At 32.7% G+C, this 20,799-nt stretch overlaps 1 protein-coding gene across 7 annotated transcripts in view; it reads right to left on the reverse strand.

Annotated features, from left to right (window-relative positions):
* The window catches only part of CNTLN (centlein), a 307,186-nt gene that overhangs the window by 152,815 nt on the left and 133,572 nt on the right, over positions 1-20,799 (reverse strand). For 6 of the 7 annotated variants that reach the window (XM_032880530.1, XM_032880532.1, XM_032880534.1 and 3 more), the window contains 4 exons: positions 15,016-15,192; positions 12,751-12,876; positions 4,285-4,406; positions 2,809-2,928 (listed from right to left, as the gene is read on the reverse strand). In XM_032880530.1, coding sequence (XP_032736421.1) covers positions 2,809-2,928; positions 4,285-4,406; positions 12,751-12,876; positions 15,016-15,192 — 545 coding nt within the window. The remainder of the gene's footprint in view (positions 1-2,808; positions 2,929-4,284; positions 4,407-12,750; positions 12,877-15,015; positions 15,193-20,799) is intronic. The other variant, XM_032880533.1, reaches the window with a different exon arrangement.

A 20,799-nucleotide genomic window follows, 5' to 3' on the forward strand; every position in this document is an offset into this window, starting at 1 on the left:
AATGATCTGACCTTCTTCCTTAGGCACAATGTCATCAGAGATCTGTTAAAATAAAAGATTTAAATAAGATCCAATGTCTCAAAGCATAATAACCTCAATGTCAAGGAGAACAACTGAACATCACTCATCATACCAAAAACAAAGAAAATCTCAACTTGAAGGAGAAAATGTAATTAAAAAATGCCACCACCCACAAAAGAAAAAAAAAAAAAAAAGCCACCACCCAGATTATAATGCACATGTCAGAATTACTTGGCAAGGATTTTATTTTATTTTTTTAAAGCAATCTCTTTGCCCAATATGAGGCTCAAACTCACAACCCTGAGATTAAGAGTTGCACGTTATACTAACTGAGCCAGCCAGGAGGCCCTTAACAAAGATTTTAAAGTAGCCATGATTAAAAAGCTCCAATGAACAATTATGAATGATCTTGAAACAAATAAAAAAGGAAGTCTCAGCAAATAAATAGGTAATATAAAGAAAAATCAAATGAAAATTTTAGAACTGAAAATTATAAAAACCAAAACAAAAAACTCAATGCATGTCTTCAGCAGCAGGGGTGACAGATGAAAAAGGAAAGAATCAGTGAACTTGAAGACAGAACAATAGAAATTACACAGTTTTAACAACAGTGACAAAATAGGCAAAAAAATAAACAAACAAAATGAACAGAACCTCAAGGACCTGTAGGACAATACTAAAAACATCTAACATTTGTGAAAAAAGAGTTCCAGAATAAGAGGAACAAGGAATGTGGGGCTGACAAGGAATGTGGGGCTGAAAAGAGTATTTAAAAAAAATAATGACCAAAATTTCCTCGATTTGAAAAAGAGCACAAACCTAGAGTTTCAAGAAGCTTAGAGAATCCCACACAGGATAAAACAAAAGAAATCCATGTCGAGACATACTGTAATTAAACTTCTGAAAAGTAAAGACAAATAAAAATGACAGAAAGCAGCTAAGGAGAAGGATGTATTCCCTTTATGGGAACAACAATTCAAGTAACAATATTTTTTCATCATAAACCACAGAAGTGGAATATTTTTTAAGCTCTAAAGAAAAAAGTGGCTAACCTAGAATTCTCTAATCAGTGTAAACATTCTTCTGGAATGACGCTGAAATGAAGACATTTTAAATAAAGGAATTTAGAGGATTTGTTCCTAGCCAACTCACCCTAAACAAAAGTCTAAAGGAAGGTTCTTCAAACAGAAAGAAAATGATTTAAAAAAAGAGAGAGAGAGAGAGAGGGAGAACTTGGAAGGTTGGAAGTGAGTAACAGTGGAAAGGTTAAAAATAACCTTCTTTTGAGTTTTAAAATTATGTTTGACAGCTGAAGCAAATATTATAACATCACCTAGTGAATTTCTCAGTGTTCAAAACCAGTAAATCTATATAGACACAGAAAGTAGCTTACTGGTCAAATAAGGAAGAGAGGGCGGTGGTGGAAGAAATGGGCTAAGTGACATGGGGTTTAGGGGAGGGGATAAATGAAAATGTTCTAAAATTTTAGTGTGATAATGGACACAGAACTCTTTGAATATACTAAAATCCACTAAATTATTCACTTTATATGGTGAATTATATTTCAATAATGCTATTAAAAGTTGTCAGGGACTATTTTTGGACAAATCTATAAAGAATTTTTAAGATAAGAGACTATTATCAGCATCAGATTTAGCACTAATAGAATACAGTATACATTAAGAGGTAATTGGAAGTACACATTATAATCTATCATTTTCTCAAAAGTTTATCATTACACGGAAAAGGTGTAATCTAAAGTTACATGTGTTATCATGTAATATATAAAATAAGACTCGATTTACAGGTAAAAAAATTCAGTAGTATTTGATGACATAATGCCACATGATACTAGTCATTTAGTCATCTCAAAGACATCAGGCTTCCCAAAATATTGCATGGTCTGGATGTCAAAAATTAGCTCTAAATGAAGAAACAGTTAAGTAGCAAAAGAGGCTAATTATGTTGGTCTAACTCCTTTATATGCAAAAAAAAAAAAAAAAAGTGTTCTTTCTTTACCAAGCTGAATATAATAGTCTGTGAATTATAAGATCAAGGAAGAAAACTGTATGTTTTCTAAAATATGAGTACCCTTCATCAAGTTTTATACTTAGGGCAGCTAAAAGACCTATGTGGAGGGATCAGCATTAAGCCCAAAGGAGAGGCAGTGCACAGCAAGAAAGAAAGCAATTCCCTCGTGTCTTTTGCAGGTCACTACCAAGGACCATGTTAGCAGATCCATACCAGACCCTTAACAGGCAGTTCTGCTGCTACCAGTAATTAGCTTGGACAGCTCTGGCTCCAAGAGTAGCAGCAAGGCTACACCATAATGAGCTCAGCTGGGATTAGCAGGACAGGGCAGGGAACCAAGAGAGCTCAGACATTCTGCATTGCGTATGTATCCAGGAGATCAAACAAGGATGGCTGGCTAGGTTATCCCCTCTCCACCTCATTCCAAAAATGAAGCACGGCAGTGTCTAAAATACAGGCTAATGAAGAGCGACACCTCCAACAGATGAGAGCCACATTAATTAACACAATCCCTAGATCATATTATACAGTTTCGGCTAGAGCTAGCAAATGTGCAACTTGTTATTGTATTTTATATATATATATATATATATATATATTTTTTTTTTAAGATACATCTTTTTTCTTTATTTTTATTAACAAACCCCAGATTTTTTACTTTCAAATTTTATAAGGTATTTCTCTCATGACCTTTAAGCTGCAAAAAATTTCTCCTAAATGTTTATCTAAGTCCATATTGTTAAAAAAGAAACTCACTTTTGAATCATTAGCTCCTGGTTCTCCCTTTTGAAATAGGCCAGTTCATTCCACACAGCATCAGAATCTTCTTGTCGAAGTTGTTGGGGATCTGCTCTCTTTATTTTTCTGATATGAGTCCTATTTTTAAAATGAAGTTGTTTTCCTCCTTAATATGTTCAAAGTACAATGAAAATTCATTTATACATTCCCTAATTCAAGCTCACTATTTATGGAACGAATTTTCTAAAACCCAAGTATGTTGAAATTAAAATCCTATGTCAAAAAAAAAAAAAATTACAATCCGATGTCATAATTTCCAAAAGGCTAAAATGCTACTGCGGAAAGCAAACTTTTAGCAGACACATGATGGTCTTAAGTCGACTTCTCTGATTCATTCTAGTAATAATGAAATATATATTGCAGGATGATCAGTTTCTCAAAAAGGATTATAAGCAGTCAACTCTTCGAGAACTTGTTGTCAACCAGGCTGACTGTGGTACATGTGCTCAATCTTAAAACATACTATTGACAGTAAATATGTCAGAAAATAGTTTTTCACACTTCTGGTGACTACAAAAGTTAGGTGAGGAGAGGCTAAATGCAGAACAAATTGCTTTATCAGTACTTTATCACTATTATTACTGACAAGTGATATGAAATACTTCCCATCCTTCAAAGGAAAAAATTAGACGTGACAATTACCTACAAAACATGCCAAATGCCCTTTATGTTTTCATTTTCTGTACATAAAACAAACTCATTTCTATTTTGTAAAAGTGCTGTACTGGCCAATTTAGAAACAGTATTTCTCTATAGAACAGACCAATGTGTATCATCAACATTGCCCTAAAGGATCCATCTCGAAAGATGAGAGGGTAGTAGATTTTCTGTACTCATTCAGTCCTTTGCCCTCTGTTGATACTGTTAACAAGGGAGCCACTTACGACTAACCAAGATCTGAACACCTGTTCAGAGCAATTGAACTGAGACCGCCAATTCATTCAGAGAAGCTGCAGAACAAACTGATGGATTGTAAAGATTTTCAAATTGCATACTAGGTTGAAGTAGTTTTCAGAGAGTTAACTACGTATGTAAATTTCCTATTTCTCTGGTCTTTCAATTAAAACTTAAATACTGTTTAAGTTACAGACTTCATAATACCATTATTTTAGTTATTTAATTTTTTCAATCATATGGATGTAAACTATTTTTACTACTCTAAAGTATCAAAAGCTACTCTATTGATACTGAAAATGTACACAGTAGTTCATAATCACCTACATTATGAATTCCACAAATGACAGGAAAATCTCTAGTTATTGGCAGCATATTTATCTGTTTTCATTTATTATATTATCTCTTCAAAAATTCATTCAAGATTTGAATACCAAATAATATCTTTAAAATCAAACAAAAGCCATTAAAACACCTATATGATGCTACTCCATTCCATTTAATATTTAGGGAAATGCCTTTATGAGCTATGTAACTCACATGACACTGCCTTCTTCCCACTGTTTTAATTGCTCTTTTACTGCTCTGTAGTTGGTCTGTAACATCTGTAGCCTTTCCTTGCGTTTTTCATGGGCATCTCTTAGCTCATCATTTTCTTGGCTCTGTAGAACACAAAAAAGCAAGCACACAAGTTTAAAGAAAGTATTGGTACAGTGCTTCAAATAAAAGGTTATTCATCGTAAATATAAATTAATCTGTAATACTTATTTAAGCAGATGAAAGGGAAGGACTCTTAAGGTCACAAAATAGGTTTGCTTGGTAAATTCAACCCACTTGCTGCATTTTTTAAGATGCTAGTAATTTCAAAATTAGTTTCATTCCTTTCCCTGTTGTCAATTAGTAGTACACATACTAATATTCATAAGCCAATTTTACGGAATTTTTTTCTTTTTCCACAAAAGGATTTGTCCGTATATAACACATGACTACTTTATTAATTATAATTATACATATAATTAGTGTAAAAATACAAATCATGGTAAGATCAGTGCTTCCACCCATGGATTCATGATTAGTTTTATAAAGCATAAGGATTACACAGGAGGAACAAATCAGTTTGGACCTATGTCTGAAGTAGCAGAGCTTAACCTTCTGAGTCGTACTATACAGAACTGAAATGTGAGCACTGGGCTTCGTATTCTTGAAGAGGTCATAAAAATGTTACTAGATTGGACAATTAAAGTCAACAACTTCTAAATATTCTAGGTAGAGTACATGAAATATGTCTTCATTTTTAGGTATACCCAGAAAATGAACTTATAAAGGCCAAATTTCCAGTTCTTAGGGGATGTATTTATATTACTTATGCATGATGTTTCTCAAAGTAAAGTAAGTAACTTCTTGAGGTTTTTTAGCCATTGTAAACTTCAAATTTGTTTTTTCAACTTTTTATATTTCTGCATGAAAGAATTTGTATATTTATTTAGTGAAGGGAACAAGCGGGTACTCTGTAATATTACAGTGAGATGACAAGAGTAGGCTCATGGCAGTTAGAAAAACCTGAATTCTATTCTTGGAGCTCTTTCTTGTTAGCTGCATAATCTTAAGAACACTATTTAAATTAGTTCAATTTTTTTTTTTCTGTAAAACGTGGAAAAGAGCATAGAGATTTAAATTACGATGACTAAATTAAATGAACGAATATATAGGTAAAGCCCCTGGCACTATGCTTGTCCTATCAAGGCACAAAGCAAAAGTTAGCTTCTTTCCTTCTCCTCCTCCCAGGTATTAACTGTCCTTATTATTAAGAAGCCAAATTTACATTTTCCTGGACCATCTACCTCTCATCTCAACTGTAAGATAATACAGAGTTTGTATTATTTTATTGCAATCTACCTGTCTCAACAATATGAGTATTTTGTCATTCTATTTTGAATACAGGCCTAGTAGGATAGCTTCAATAAATCTAAGTAGTTATTGGGAAGTATCTGACTCCTGTGTACCAAGCCATCTGTATGCCATCTGGAAATGGAAGTGCTTAATGAAAAAGCATGGAAATGGCATCACTTGAAAGGGACAATAAGAATAAATGTTACCTGAAGAGTTGTAGAAGATATACAGATCACAGGAATTGCAAACTTGCTAAAGAGTAGCATGGTTTAATACCACGGTTAAAAATTCAGGATACTGAATTGAATTTTGTTCATTTCAATTAAAGAACCATATATTAAGAGCCTATTACATGCAGAGTGTTAAGGGCTGAGAAGAGTTCAAGTCTTGCTGCTCAAAGTTAGTAAATTTTATCTTGACATAGCTACTTAAATTCAGCGTGTACCAGTTTCTCCATCTTCAAAATAAAAGCTATTTATATCTCTCTTCTTCTAAGACCAATGAATGATTTAACCTTGACCTTGAGTTTTCCCTACTGTTGTTAAAAATCCAAATATAACTTCACTTCTTTTAACAAAAAGCCTTCTAATATTAAGTATGTGAAATAATTTAAATTAACCAAATAGAAAAGTAATTAATAACCTTATCTTCTTATAAATGAACCTAAGTTCATTTTGTTTATTTGGATTCCTTAAGAACTAATGAGATTTATGAGGATTTTAAATAGGCTATTTTACAAATTATTAATAATCTAATTACAAGAAATGTATAGGTACTAGAAAAGATTTATGTCAAAACACAATTTTCAAATAAACATAGTTAAGTACTTTGTTAAATTCTAATAGCTTTCTCTAATTATCTGTCATTGAATCAAATTCCTTCCCCATAAACTCTTAGTTTACAATGAATTTCTTTAAAATTATTACATACAAATCCAGTGTTTTGGAATCATTAAAAGTCTGTGTTAAGAGTCCCTAGAAACTCTGAGTAAACAGAACCTAAAAGACTGCCCAAAGTAAAATTAATAAAATGGGATATCCAGATATTTTCTGTTGCCTTTCACAAAAATCCTCTGTTAAATCAATGGAACAAACTTAGTTTATTATTGTTAGTACTGTCATTATTTTTGCATTTTTCAGTACCGCTTCAGGTACCATTAATCACTAAATTTAAACCCAAGGTTTTCCTTACTTCTCAAATAGAAATCAACTGTCTTATGCTATTAAATCAAAGATTAAAACTCAATAAAAAGGGGCGCCTGGGTGGCTCAGTGGGTTAAAGCCTCTGCCTTCGGCTCAGGTCATGATCCCAGGGTCCTGGGATCGAGCCCCGCATCGGGCTCTCTGCTCAGCAGGGATCCTGCTTCCCTTCCCCTCTCTCTGCCTGCCTCTCTGCTTACTTGTGATCTCTGTCTACCAAATAAATAAATAAAATCTTTAAAAAAAAAAAAACTCAATAAAAATTTTCTGAGTCCTATATGTCACTCACACTGTACCAGGCTCTGTTCTAGACATAGTACTTAATCAAAGCACTCAGAGCACCTCTGCTGCCTAAAACTTTAGTGTAATATATTTATATTAGCAAATAGTTTTAATTTTTCTATAGTAATTGAAATAGGTGGTCCTTCCATTAGGTAGTGATTATAGGAAAGTAGTTTTATAGATGAGCTTTCTGCTTTAATTTTACATGCTTCATAATTTACTACACCTAATGCTAGAGTGTTTACATATTTCTTACAAAGTTACTAAGATCTAAGCTATCAAAAATGAAAGTAAACCAGAGATTATTTGACACATCAATTTGATAGGCATAATTTATAATAATTATTATTTTTAAATGCATTCATCCATAGATTTGTCCTTTCTGAATGCTCTTATCAAATTGTAATGCATGGGTTAAATTAGTTCTAGAGACCATTATTCTTTGACCTACTCCAGAAATAGACAAAATTTTATAGAAATGTAAATATAAGATAGATAATATATGTTCAAAGAAAAACATTTTTCTCTATTATAGTGCAAAAACAGATTTAGCAGAAGTCTTCAGGCAAAAGTTAGATATCTCAAAAGAAGTGTTTAATGTGTAAAAAGAATAATCAAAAAATTTTTATAATATTCTAAGAAATGCAAGTTAACCATAGTGTGGATTATGATTCTTTAAGTCCCATATAATAGCCTAAGTCAAAATGGTAGTACTTCATTTGGGAAATACTACAAAGATCTTAAAACAAAATCAGAAGTAAAGAGTGAAAGATACATTTACTATTACTAATAACTACGTTTGCTCAAGAAGAGACACAAAAAAATCTCAAGGACAGTCACTGAGTTAGTTCTATCTTTTAAAACATTCAATAAAATATTTACTGACTACCTTTCCTGTATTTTGCAATTAAACTAATTAAACTAGAGACTCTAATTTCTGTATACAAACAAATCTAAATGACTGAAACACTTAAAAAGGGAAAATAGGCTGTATCACCTGACTTGCCTCAACGATACTTGCAAGTACATTTGTGAGTTCATAAGAACAAAAATGATTCTTGATCAAATCTACTACGGTTTGGTCAAAGGCTCCTTGACAGGCATAGGCAAACTAACAGCATGAGTCCTGTTAAGAAAACAGTGGCTCAATCTTTACAGAATGATAGCAAAGTTTTCAGAAAGTTTAAAAAAAAAACTTTTATAAAATACCAAGGATCCCATGGATGCTTAATTCAGCAGAGTATATAAAGTTGAATGTATGAAGAATGCATGTTAGACATTGAAAAATAAAAGGCATTTAAATTGTAATCAAAGGGCATATTGACGTTACTAAACAGTATAGAAAAGTGCTACTAGAACTAAGTTGTCAAATATATTAAAATTCATAAAGCAGAAATTCACAGCATTAGTGATCCCAAGTATAGTAAAGGATTTTGTAAAGCTCTGATGCATTAATTTCCAAATTATACTTTATAAATTGTTAGTCCACTACATTTATGAAGCTAGGATTTGGAAATGGGTGGGATTTTTAGAATAACAGTTTTCATCTCTTCTATTATTAATGGCTTTTTTGGCCATCCACCTTGAAAACATGTACAAGTATCCACAAAATAAGCGAAGCAAGATAATGTATTAATATTTTTACAAAATTCATTACTAGTATTAAAATAATATGCACTACTTACTGCTGATATAATAAAGACCATTACTTAAATATATCAAAGTGTGCCCACATATGTTCCATCGTGGAGGTTATCTGGTGAAGCTTATTTGTCACTCTCCCTCTTCAGTCCCCCTTGGTGATCAGCTTGGGACCCAACCTTCTACTGTGCCATAAAGCATGTGTTTACTTTAGTGTTTTCAACAGTAACTTCCATGGAACAGAAGTCTTTGGGAAACATCAATGGTTATAACATAATCAAGTAAATCTGGGAAATAAAGTATATATATATCTTGCTATAGATTCACAATACACATTGGTATATCAACAGCTCACAAAAAAATGAAAGATTTCAATCCCCTGCCTATGATAATTGAGCACAGAACATTTTTCTCTGTCATTTTCCCATTAGCTTCTGGCAGAGCAGTGTTCAATACAATGCCAATATGGGAAAGGCCAGGACAAAAATTCAACATGTATTAATAGGTAATGGTCTACAAAAGGAGCACCATGATTAACAAATGCATATTAAAAACCATAAAACACTGTTAGGGGTTGAAATGAATCCCCTCCAAAAAGGTATGTTGGAATTCTAAGCCACAATACCCCAGAATGTGACTGTATTTGGTGATAAGGTTTTTATAGAAGAAATGAAGCTAAAATGAAGTCATTATTGTAATCCAGTTGATTGGTGCCTTTTTATTTTTATATGTTTTAAAAAAAATTGTATTTATTTATTTGAGAGAGGGAAACAGAAAGAGGCAGAGGGTGAGGGAGAAGCAGGCTCCTCCCTGAGCAGAGAGCATCACGTGGGCCTGGATCCCAGGACCCTGAGCTCATGACCTGAGCCGAAGGCAGACACTTAATCGACTGAGCCACTGAAGCACCCCAATACATGATTTTTTAATGGCTTCTGTAGCACAGGTTCAGGCGCCCGACTAATGTCTTTTTAGAAAGGAGAAATTTAGACATAGAAACACACACATACACACAGAGGAAAGATGAAGACACAGAGAGAATGCCATCTATAAGCCAAGCAACACCTGAAACTCTCGGAAACTACAAGAGAAATAGAACAGATTTCTCCCTCAGAGGTTTTCTAAGAAACTAATCCTGCTGACATACTGAGTTTGGAACTTTCTAGGCTCCAGAACTTTGAATAATCAATTTCTATTCTTCTAAACCATCCAGTTTATCATGGCAGCCCTAGGAAACTAATACAGATACATCATTAATTCCTTTCTTATCTTATATTCTCATGCATTTGAGTAATAGTAATAATATTAATATTATGCCCTAATTAAGGGAAATATAAGAAGAAGTTTTCTGTCTTCACTTAATATGACAGGTATACTTACTAAAGTGAGGCCATAAATTTTAAAAATATCCTGGACCCAATCTCTCTCTTTGGAATTGCTTTTACTTTATAGGTTTCGTTTACCCACTTCATTGAATAAGGGCTCTTGATGATAGTTTTTTTCATTCAACTATTTTGCTCCTTTAAAACAAGAAATCCTTTTCTACTAAATGACAAGATACAATGAAAAAAATTTGCCCACATTTTCCCCCTTTAAGAAAACATACATTTGAAATTCATATTATTATCAACTGGCTTGAAAAAGGAATACAGAAAAGAAGGAATACAGAAAAAGAAAGTGTATGAACAAGGAATTTTACTCTGTAAATAAGTTTGAGTCCTTATCAAAAAGAGCAATTGGAAGAAAGGAATAATCAATTAATGTAATACTTCTGCGACTCTTTCTGAAATTAGAAATTCAAAAGGTGGAAGAGGATAGATCTAAAAATGTCTGAATTGCTCTACTCTCTCCTGCCAAAACCAAGGGACTTTCAAAGACCCACAGACTTTTGGAGGCAAATAAGTGGAGATCTGTTACTTTTGAATGGTGATATGTGATAGTTAATTTTATGTGTAACTTCACTGATCATTATTCCTGGGTGTATCTGTGAGCGTGTTTCTATAGAAAATGAATATTTGCAACAGCAGATTGAGTAAAGCATATTGCCCTTCCCAATGTGATAGGCTTCATCCAATTCACTGAAGTCCTGAATACAATAAAAGGATGCATAAGAAAGAAATTGGTCTTGTCCGTTTGGGCTCAGACTGATATTGGGTCTGGAACTTATACCATCAGCTTCCTGGTTTTCAGGCCTTTGGACCCAGACAGAGACTATACAATTGGCTCTCCTGATCTTCAGTTTCACAACTGGAGATGTTGGACTTCTTGGACCCTATAATTGCATGACCCAATTCTTTATAGTAAATCAATCAATCTCTTGATCTCTTTCTTTCCCTCTCTGGATAGATAAATATATGGACATAGATATAGATATTTTTCAGAAAAACAATGTCTCATTAGGGAAGACTAAAGGGTTATACCCTACTGGTTCTGTTTCTCTGAAGAAACCAGATTAATGCAGGATGTGAATTTCAAGAATTATGAAAAAGGAGGAAGATGATAAATTGGCTTCCTAAACATGCTCTTAATATCCTGTTTGTACTCCCATGTTGATACTAAGATACTAGATTCCAAATGTTCATGCAGTATCTTGTTAACTAGGGTCTTGAATGATAGACAGTTATCTTGTCTCTTGTTGTTCAAGTGACTTGTTTGGCTAACTGTATTGCTTAGTAAGTTGTTACTGAGCAATCCAATGAATGGGCAAAGAACTCCACGTGTGGAGTGTCTGGCTGGTTCAGTCAGAAGAGCATGCGGCTCTTGATCTCGGGGTCATGAGTTGGGGGCCATGAGTTTGAGCCCCATGATGGTGGAGAGATTACTAAAAAAAAAAAAAAAATAAAATAACTAAAAAAGGAGTGACTATAGGTGTATACATTTCAAGTAGGTTAAATGTTAGCAAGCTGATGTCATCTGATCATTTTATTTTTGGTAGATGATAGATGAGAATCTCTGTCTTTGTCAATTAACAGAGATAATTTTCCTTTCTTTTAGAACTAACAGTCTAACTCTGCATAATATAAATTAATTTAACATTTAGTGAAAAGGCAGAAAAAATATTAACTGTAGCTTAGGTTAACTATACCTCTAAAGCATATCTTGTTCTATAGCACACAAAATCTAAGTCAAACCTTTTTCTCCCTAAGAGTGATCTATATGAGAGAGAATCTGAGCTTTGTTGGATTCTAAACATGTGTAAAACATTGGTCTTGTCATAAAATGTCTTAAAACTATTTGAGATTCAATTAAATGTTAAATCTCATATGCCACAGGCCTTTGGGTAGTTGTGAATAAAGAATGATAAGTTTGGCCATATTAAATGCAGAAAAAATAAAAGCCCTCAAATAGTCAAATGGAAAAAATAATGTACTTGCCATTTTGACTATGTAATTTCTGTATAAAGGACAGTTGTTAAGTGACTTGAGCTAGGCGAGTATACCTTTTAACTCACTTTTCTCTTTTTGTATGTTTATCATGCATAAAGAACTATCAGAAATTCTCTACTTGCTATAATTCTATTTTTTGGTCTCTGAAAAACTGTAAGAAATATATTACCAATATTTTTTTTTAAAGATTTTTATTTATTTGAACGACAGATCACAAGTAGGCAGAGAGAGAGAGGAGGAGGCAGGCTCCCCGCTGAGCAGAGAGCTGGATATGAGGCTCGATCCCAGGACCCTGGGATCATGACCTGAGCCAAAGGCAGAGGCTTTAACCACTGAGCCACCCAGGCGCCCCATATATTCCCAATATTAAGCCAGAGTATTCCCAAACAATTTTAAAGTAGTGAATAAATATTTACGTTCAAGCAGCAAATTTTTTGTTATTTTATGATCCTCAGAAATCTGAAAAACAAGACCAACCAATGATACATTTTTATGCATATAATTAAATTCAGGAAAGATAAATGCTAAGCAGTGATTTGTGAAGTGAATGTTTACTTTGGTATATCTTTATCTTTGCAAGGTTATTACTAAAGAAATGATTTAATGTTCACCTTTAGCTGTAGTGTCTTCTCTAAGTTTTCAATCTTTCTTTCCGCTTTCCTCAGATTCCTCAGCTCCTCAGAGTCTGTGGAAGAGCTCTTTGGGGACAAAGACCTTGAACGTCTCACAGGTGGTTCCTTGAGAATAAAACAAGGACATGGTTGAACTAGTTGGAACACTGGATTATGAAAGACATGCAAAATTAAAGAACAAGTAATTTTGAATACTAATAATGAATTATAAAAAAAATCCTGCATGGAATACCAGAGAAATAACAAGCGGAATTACCACAGTGCTACCGCTAAAGGTTTCTCTGTGACTCGTTAATGAGAATATTCATTTACATTTACATTGTTTCTTTCAGAATAATGATGTCCCATTAGGGAAGACTAAAGGGTTATAGACTCAGAAATGCAAGAAACCTCATTACAAAGGAGGGGATAGAGGCTGGTCTAATTGCTCTATAAGGGTCCAAGGTTACACTTGATAGGACAACCAGAAACAAGAGGGAAAGGATTTTTTTCCCTTTGAAATAGTTTAACACACTGTGAAGTTGAAGGAACAATATGCTTGAGGAATATAAATACAACAGACAGTAGATCTTATACCATAATGACCATATGGTCATTAACTATAATGTGGCTAACTAGAGACAAGAATGTGTGTTTATATTATGTACAGCTTCATACACCAATCTGGAGAAGGAATATGTGAAAGCAACTATTAAGCTGGGCAACATATTGTTCATACTTACTGCATGTCCTTATGAAAAAGAAAGAAAATTTCGTTCCAAATATCCCTCTCATTTTCCTGACTTTTGCTAAAAGCAACCAAACATCAAAGCGCTACATTTTTTAACTTCCGCATCGTAGCAAGCCACTAAATTAGGCCCTATAATGCATCTCAATTTTAGGAATGTTTTCTTTCATTTAAATAAAGCTCAACACTGTAAAACTACTCCAAGATGGCAAGAAATGTATAACACGGTCATGTTTAAATAAATAAATACGTATAGACACATACAAAGCTCATTCTTCTGAAAATTACTAATAATATTAGAAGGAGTAAATAAGTCTATAATAGAAACATGGGTCTATTTTTAAATACTTCCTTTACTAAGAAAGTTCTACTCACAGGAAAAAATGGAAAGAACTAAAAACAATTATCTTGAAAAACAATTTTCTACATATAAATCATTATTTTCTACTGCAGAAGTAACAAGTGTGAGAAAAATATGTCCTAAGTTCCTCACTTTTCTATTTATCTACAGATAACATATTTACATCACATAATATTTACAATATATTATAAAGTGTTTATTGTAGTCCCTGTTCATAGAATCTTTTGCAGCATAACAGGAATACATAGTATAGTATATATACTGTAATACAAATATTACAAAAAAGGAAAAGCTAGACATTAATAAATGAGAGATATGCTGTGGAAAATTTGCTTATTTTTCTCTATTGCTATACCTTTAAATCTGAAATTATATAATTGCATAAATTAATGTTAAATTCCACTTTATAGTTTACATCCACATGGGTAATATTTTAAATATCATATCTGAATGAAGCAGAAATGTTAAAATATATTTTTCTTTTAACAACTAATATTACTTTAAAATGATTTTTTACTTAGATTAGTTTATCTATGGATTAGATATACAGGAGATACTTAGCCAAACTTTTTAAAATTTTTCCAATTTATTTAAATTCAGTTGATTAACATATGGTGAATTATTAGTTTCAGAGGGAAAGTTCAGTGATTCATCAGTCTTATATAATACCTAGTTTAGCAAAACCTTTTAACATAAGAATGTTAACTTACTACAAAACAGCTACACTACTACTAATCTATTTAATTAAATTAGGAATACATTATTTAGTCTTTAAAAAGAGCAAACGCTCTACTTACAAAAAATTTCTTTTTAAGATTTTATTTATTCGTTTGAGAGCGAGAGAGACAGAGAGCAGGAGAGAATGCAAGAGCAGGGGGAAGGAGCAGCAGACCCCCTGCTGAGAGAGCCAGACACAAGGCTTGATCCCAGAACCCTGGGATCATGACCTGAGCTGAAAGCAGACACTTAACTGACTGAGCCACCCAGGTGCCCCACACAACAGTGTTTTTTCAAGCATTTGGCACATACTTTTTTTTTTTTTTTAAAGCTTCCAGAAATATAAACAAGAGCGGTAAATGCTGTTTGTTTTTAAAGTTCATTGCTTGCCTTGACAGCGTTACCCTGACAAATTCACAAAATGACAAAACACCTCTACCTTATGTTTTCTTTCAGTACTTGTCCAGATGCTCTTCTCTGAGGAACCCTTGTTGGTAGATTTGCTCTCTAACAGTTTTTCATTTGCTATTTTTAGTTTCTCCTGTAAATACTCAATTTCAGACTTCTGTGAGACCATTAAAGTTTCTAAGCTTGATAAAGACGGCCGTTGAGATACCTATTTTCAAAAAGTATACATGCAAATATATATACATCTTTGTATATTATTTCTTATGTGCAAATACTTACATATAATATTATTACATTATATAAATAAGTATTCAGAGAAGGAAAATTTCATTTCAATAATAAACTGTAAGCTAGCATTAGCTAAACTATCACCCTAACTCAAAGGCATTTTTCAATAAAATAACCAAGAGTTCGTATAAATATTTTCAAAAATAATATTGCCATATAGAATTACAGAAGAAAAACATTACAGTATGGTTGCATGATAAAATACCACTCATCTTTAATTACTTCAAAAATATGATTATACACATACGTATTTCCTCATGAAATACCCAATCCACCATTTGATCACAAAGAGTCATATAACACCACTGAATATAACCTGGGAAAAGGAAACCAATAGCACTTTAAGTCTAATTAATTATCTTTCAATGTCATAATTTAATAATGACAACTCACAAAACTCTGCTAGTTTTAGAGTCAATACAGTCCACTGTATTCTTTTGAAATTACGTGTCAGATAATCTGCTAATGGAAAGTACATTATAGTGACAAAAAAAAAAATCACAGAAAAATTAAGCATGTAGGATAACTTAAAGAAATATTAGTTCATAAAAACCAGCATTCTGTGAAATTCTACTACCATCTTTACTGAATATATTTGAGGCCATTAAAATCTATGCATATATTGTATTCAAATTAACCACTCCACATACGAAAAACAAAAACCCTAAATCAAGTGAAAACAAAGGTTTTCTTGGATTTCCAGCAAAGAGAGTCAAATCTCAAAATTATGATATAGAAACAGTAGCCCTGAAAATAGTTTCTTTTAAAATGTAGAAAACCCTATCCTTCCTAAATGATATTCCTAAGGGATATCAGAAGAAATATATATGTTTAACTTTTCTGAACCAACAGTGGAAAATATTATCCTTTTCTGGTTTGAACTCGCTTTTCTTTTTTTTAGGGAATAGGCAAAACCGTCCTAATTCTAACTTCTAATTATTATGAGAGGTCATCTTTGATTTATTTACATTACTGAACTTTCATCTATTTAAATCACTTGATTTGTTTCCCAACCTTCATTCTATTACATTGCTAAATATTTTCCTAAGTATTGTTTATATTGTACTCTTACTACACTTCCCATATATTAAATACTTACTCCATTACCTTTCTTTAAATATCTAATTAAAATACTTTGAGCACTTTTATTCCAAACTCTAAACAATTTTGCCCTATTCTTTCCTCCCACTTTTAATCACCATATAACCATTATTTATTTCATTTTTTCCTATCATGTAAGCAAATTTACAATGATTATAACTATTTCCTTTGCCTGGGCTTCCAATCTAAACAGTTTTCAAAAGCCAGCTGCTCTTATCCACTTTTCTTTAAATAAAATTATTAAGAATATATTAGCATCCCAGAATTTATCAAAGAAATTTTAAATAAGTTTTTCAAGGTCAAACAGAAATTTAGAATAAAATAGAAATAACATAACTTCAGTTTTATTGGTATATCCAATAAGCAATCCCATATTCTTGAAATGAGTTTCAATAAATGAGTTTTCTAAATTATCACTGGATTATAATGTAGTAGATATGAATGTAAAAATAGGAATATTCAATCAAGAAGTTGCAATGATAAATAATTCAAATAGTTGTGAAGACATTAAAAATGTTCCAACTGTGGATACTGTCATCATCATAGTAGGGATTTTATATTTAGGCAGCAGTCCTTTAAAATTCTTCAACAAACAATAACAGAACTTCAAAAATAAAATGCTATGAAAGCATTGACTAACTCAAATTCACATAGGAGCAGAGATGATAATATAAGTAAATAAAATGGGTTGTGTTTAGTTTATTTTAAAATCAAAGCTTTGGAATTCATTCAACAGAGACACTTAGTAGGCATGTACACATGTATATAGATTATTTACATCCACAAAAATACTTATGCATCCTCCCAGTGTTTTTAAAATCTGATCTTCTCCTTTTCTTGCCTTTTATCACTTTTGCAGGAGATACAGGCACAAGAAGTATTTCATACTTCTCTTAATATAACCATTTTTAAAAGCATAGGTAAAATGAGAATACAAATGGGAGAATAAACTGTTAAAAATTTTCTAGGGAAATTCTGAAATATACATCAAAGCACATAAAAATGTATCAAGCCTTTGGCTTAGCATGCTAGTCATACCAAGGGTTGATACAGATAGATATCCATGATAAACTCTTACATGAGAAAAGCAGGTTACCAAAGAATATACTGTGTAGAAACAGATTTTGCCAAACATGCATGGGGCGGGGTGGGGGAGAAAAAGAAGAAGCCCTAAAATGTTTTAGTGTCATTTCTGAGTGGAAAAATCATATGTTAATAATTTTCTTCCTATCTATTTGAACTTCCTTAAATTTTACAATGAACACGCCACTAAATGTTTTTGAAAATGTAAATTTTTCCTTCAAATAAAAGGAATAAAAGCTGAGCATAAAATTTTCACATTTTATAGGAGAAAGATAAATAAAAGTCTTTTCATAATCTCATCCCTTGTCATCTGCTAGTGATAACTTTGGACTGTATTACCCAGACATTAGAAAGGAAAGGAAAACAATTATAATTCTGCCTTTAAGCTTCTTTTCAAAGTTAGTAGACTTAATTTTTTAGAACAGTTTTATACTTACAGAAAAATCTATGTAGAGTCCTATACCTCCCACCCCTACCCATCCAGGTTCCCATATCATCAACACCTACAATTAATATGCTACATGTGTTATAAGTAATGAAACGATAGTCACACATTATTTTTAACTAAAGTCCATAATGTATTCAAATTCCATAGTTTTTATGTAATGTCCTTTTTCTGCTCCAGGATCCCATCCACAATACCACATTACATTTACTTATCATGCCAGCAACCCTTGGCTGTGACAGTTTCTCAGACTTTATCTTGATAACACTGATAGTTGTGATGAGTAGAATGATATTCAGGTGTACTGCAGATGCTTCTCTATTGGAATTTGTCTGAATTTTTCTCATGATTACACTGCGGTTATGAGTTTGGGGGAGGAAAATCACAGAAGAGCCATTTTCATTATACCATATTACGTGTACATGGTTTAAATCTTGACATTGACCTAGATCACCTAGACAAAGTAGAGTTTGTCAGGTCACTCCACTGTCCCCCATCCATACTGAACTCAATGTGCTTTGTAAACTGGTATAACATACATGAGAAATATGTATAACTTTAATTGTCATTATCCTTTCAGGTACTGCTTTGAAGGCGTAGCAAAATCAAGACAACCGGTACCCCTGTCTGGGGAAGTTCATTTTATCTGTTGCCCTTAAGATCCTAGAATCTTGGGGCGCCTGGGTGGCTCAGTGGGTTAAAGCCTCTGCCTTCGGCTCAGGTCATGGTCTCAGGGTCCTGGGATCAAGCCCCGCATAGGGCTCTCTGCTCAGCGGAGAGCCTGCTTCCTCTTCTCTCTCTGCCTGCCTCTCTGACTACTTGTGATCTCTGTCTATCGAATAAATAAATAAAATCTTTAAAAAAAAAAATCCTAGAATCTTTGAAAAGTTTAATTTTCTTACCAAGAATTATTATTAGTATTATATCAATAATTTTTTCTCCTAATATCCAAAATCCTTATTCACCTTTATAGCTTACAGTCCTAAAAGATAATGAATGGTATGGTGCTAGACCTTAGTTAATCTTTTTTTTTTTTTTTAAAGATTTTATTTATTTATTTGACAGAGAGAGAAAGATCACAAGTAGGCAGAGAGGCAGGCAGAGAGAGAGGAGGGAAGCAGGCTCCCCACTGAGCAGGGAGCCCGATGCAGGGCTCAATCCCAGGACCCTGAGACCATGACCTGAGCTGAAGGCAGAGGCTTATTAATCCACTGAGCCACCCAGGTGCCCCGACCATAGTTAATTTTGATGAGAAGTGATCAACAGAGTATGTGTCCAAATGCCTCCAGTTGAAACTATCTCTTGACCATTATTAATATATAACTTCTTTTTCCCACTGATCCACAGAGATAACTTTGATCAAAAAGCCCTGTAGAAGATGTAGAGTAGATGAGGACAGGGAAAATTATTCATTAAGTGTTGTACAAATTACTATTAAGGACTACATAAATGAAATAATCTAGTCATGTTGTATTAACTTCAAGCAACATCGTATAGCATTATACATGAGATGCTGAGTGAATAATGCCTAATAAATAGTAAAGTTTTTCAAAGTTATAATGATCACAAAGAACTGCAAATTAAATTGTTTTCCTTATTGGTAAGTTTTAACTAAACATATTCATTTGTTTCCTAGTATATTAAAATAACAGTAACTATCATTTAGTGAAAAAATATTGACGTCTCAGCTGAAGATAAGCATTTCATGTATATTATCTTATTTAAGAAATGTATAAATTCCAAACCTGTCAATACATAATGTAGTCTACTGCAAAACAAAAACATCTAAAAGGGCATGATACCTCAGCCAAAGAAATAATTTCTCCTAAAATAAGCTCACTAAAAATTAAATATATATTACATATACATGTATGCTTAAAATCTGTAATATGTGTGTATATATAAAACATCTAACCTATATATATATGTCAGAGAAAATGACATCTTGAATAACTGTTCTCTGAAAATGAACTCAAATCCTCTTAGAAAACATAGTATACAAGTATATATATATACAATATATATATACAAAATTTTCTTCTCATGAAATACCTGAATCTCTACAAAACTTGACATTTTATTTAAAACTGAATTTAGAAATGCAAAAATATATCTACTGCCACTTTATAAAACATTGTTAGTTGTATCATCCACCACCTGAAAATGGATAACTTTAACAACAGTCACAAATTATTTTGTTAAAGGGGAAAAAGAAAAATAAGTTAACATGATATGATAATTCAAGATAGTCTTTTTTTTTTTTTTTTTAAGATTTTTATTTATTTATTTATTTGTTAGAGAGAGAGAGAGAGAGCATGAGCACAGGCAGACAGAGTGGTAGGCAGAGGCAGAGGGAGAAGCAGCCTCCCCGCTGAGCAAGGAGCCCGATGTGGGACTCCATCCCAGGACGCTGGGATCATGACCTGAGCCGAAGGCAGCCGCTTAACCAACTGAGCCACCCAGGCGTCCCTAATTCAAGATAGTCTTAACTACAAAAGTTTACAAGTAGAATTAAGTATACTAGTTTAAATTCACACCTGATTTTTAGAAAGACTACTAAATTGAGTAATAAATGACTAATATTTAATAATAATAAAACTAAGCTAGTACCCAATTTTTAAAAATATAAATATCTGCATGTCTTCAATCCACTCACTTTCAACCCAAATATTCTCTTGTTGCATTTAGAGATCACAAAATATAATGAAATTATTTACTACATTTAAACTATCACCTTCCCCTCTCCTAAACACCATCTGAATGTCACATTACAGCAAAATTCAATACTATAGTCAGTTAAATTAAACTTTCCTTTAAACACTTGTGTCATCTAAACACTTGTGTGATACAGCCAAATTAATGAACAAATAAAGGGAAAAATCTAATTTCGTAACTTTT

The sequence above is a fragment of the Lontra canadensis genome, unplaced genomic scaffold (assembly GCF_010015895.1).
Source record: "Lontra canadensis isolate GAN:19392208 unplaced genomic scaffold, GSC_riverotter_1.0 scaffold70, whole genome shotgun sequence".
Classification (NCBI taxonomy): Eukaryota; Metazoa; Chordata; class Mammalia; order Carnivora; family Mustelidae; genus Lontra; species Lontra canadensis.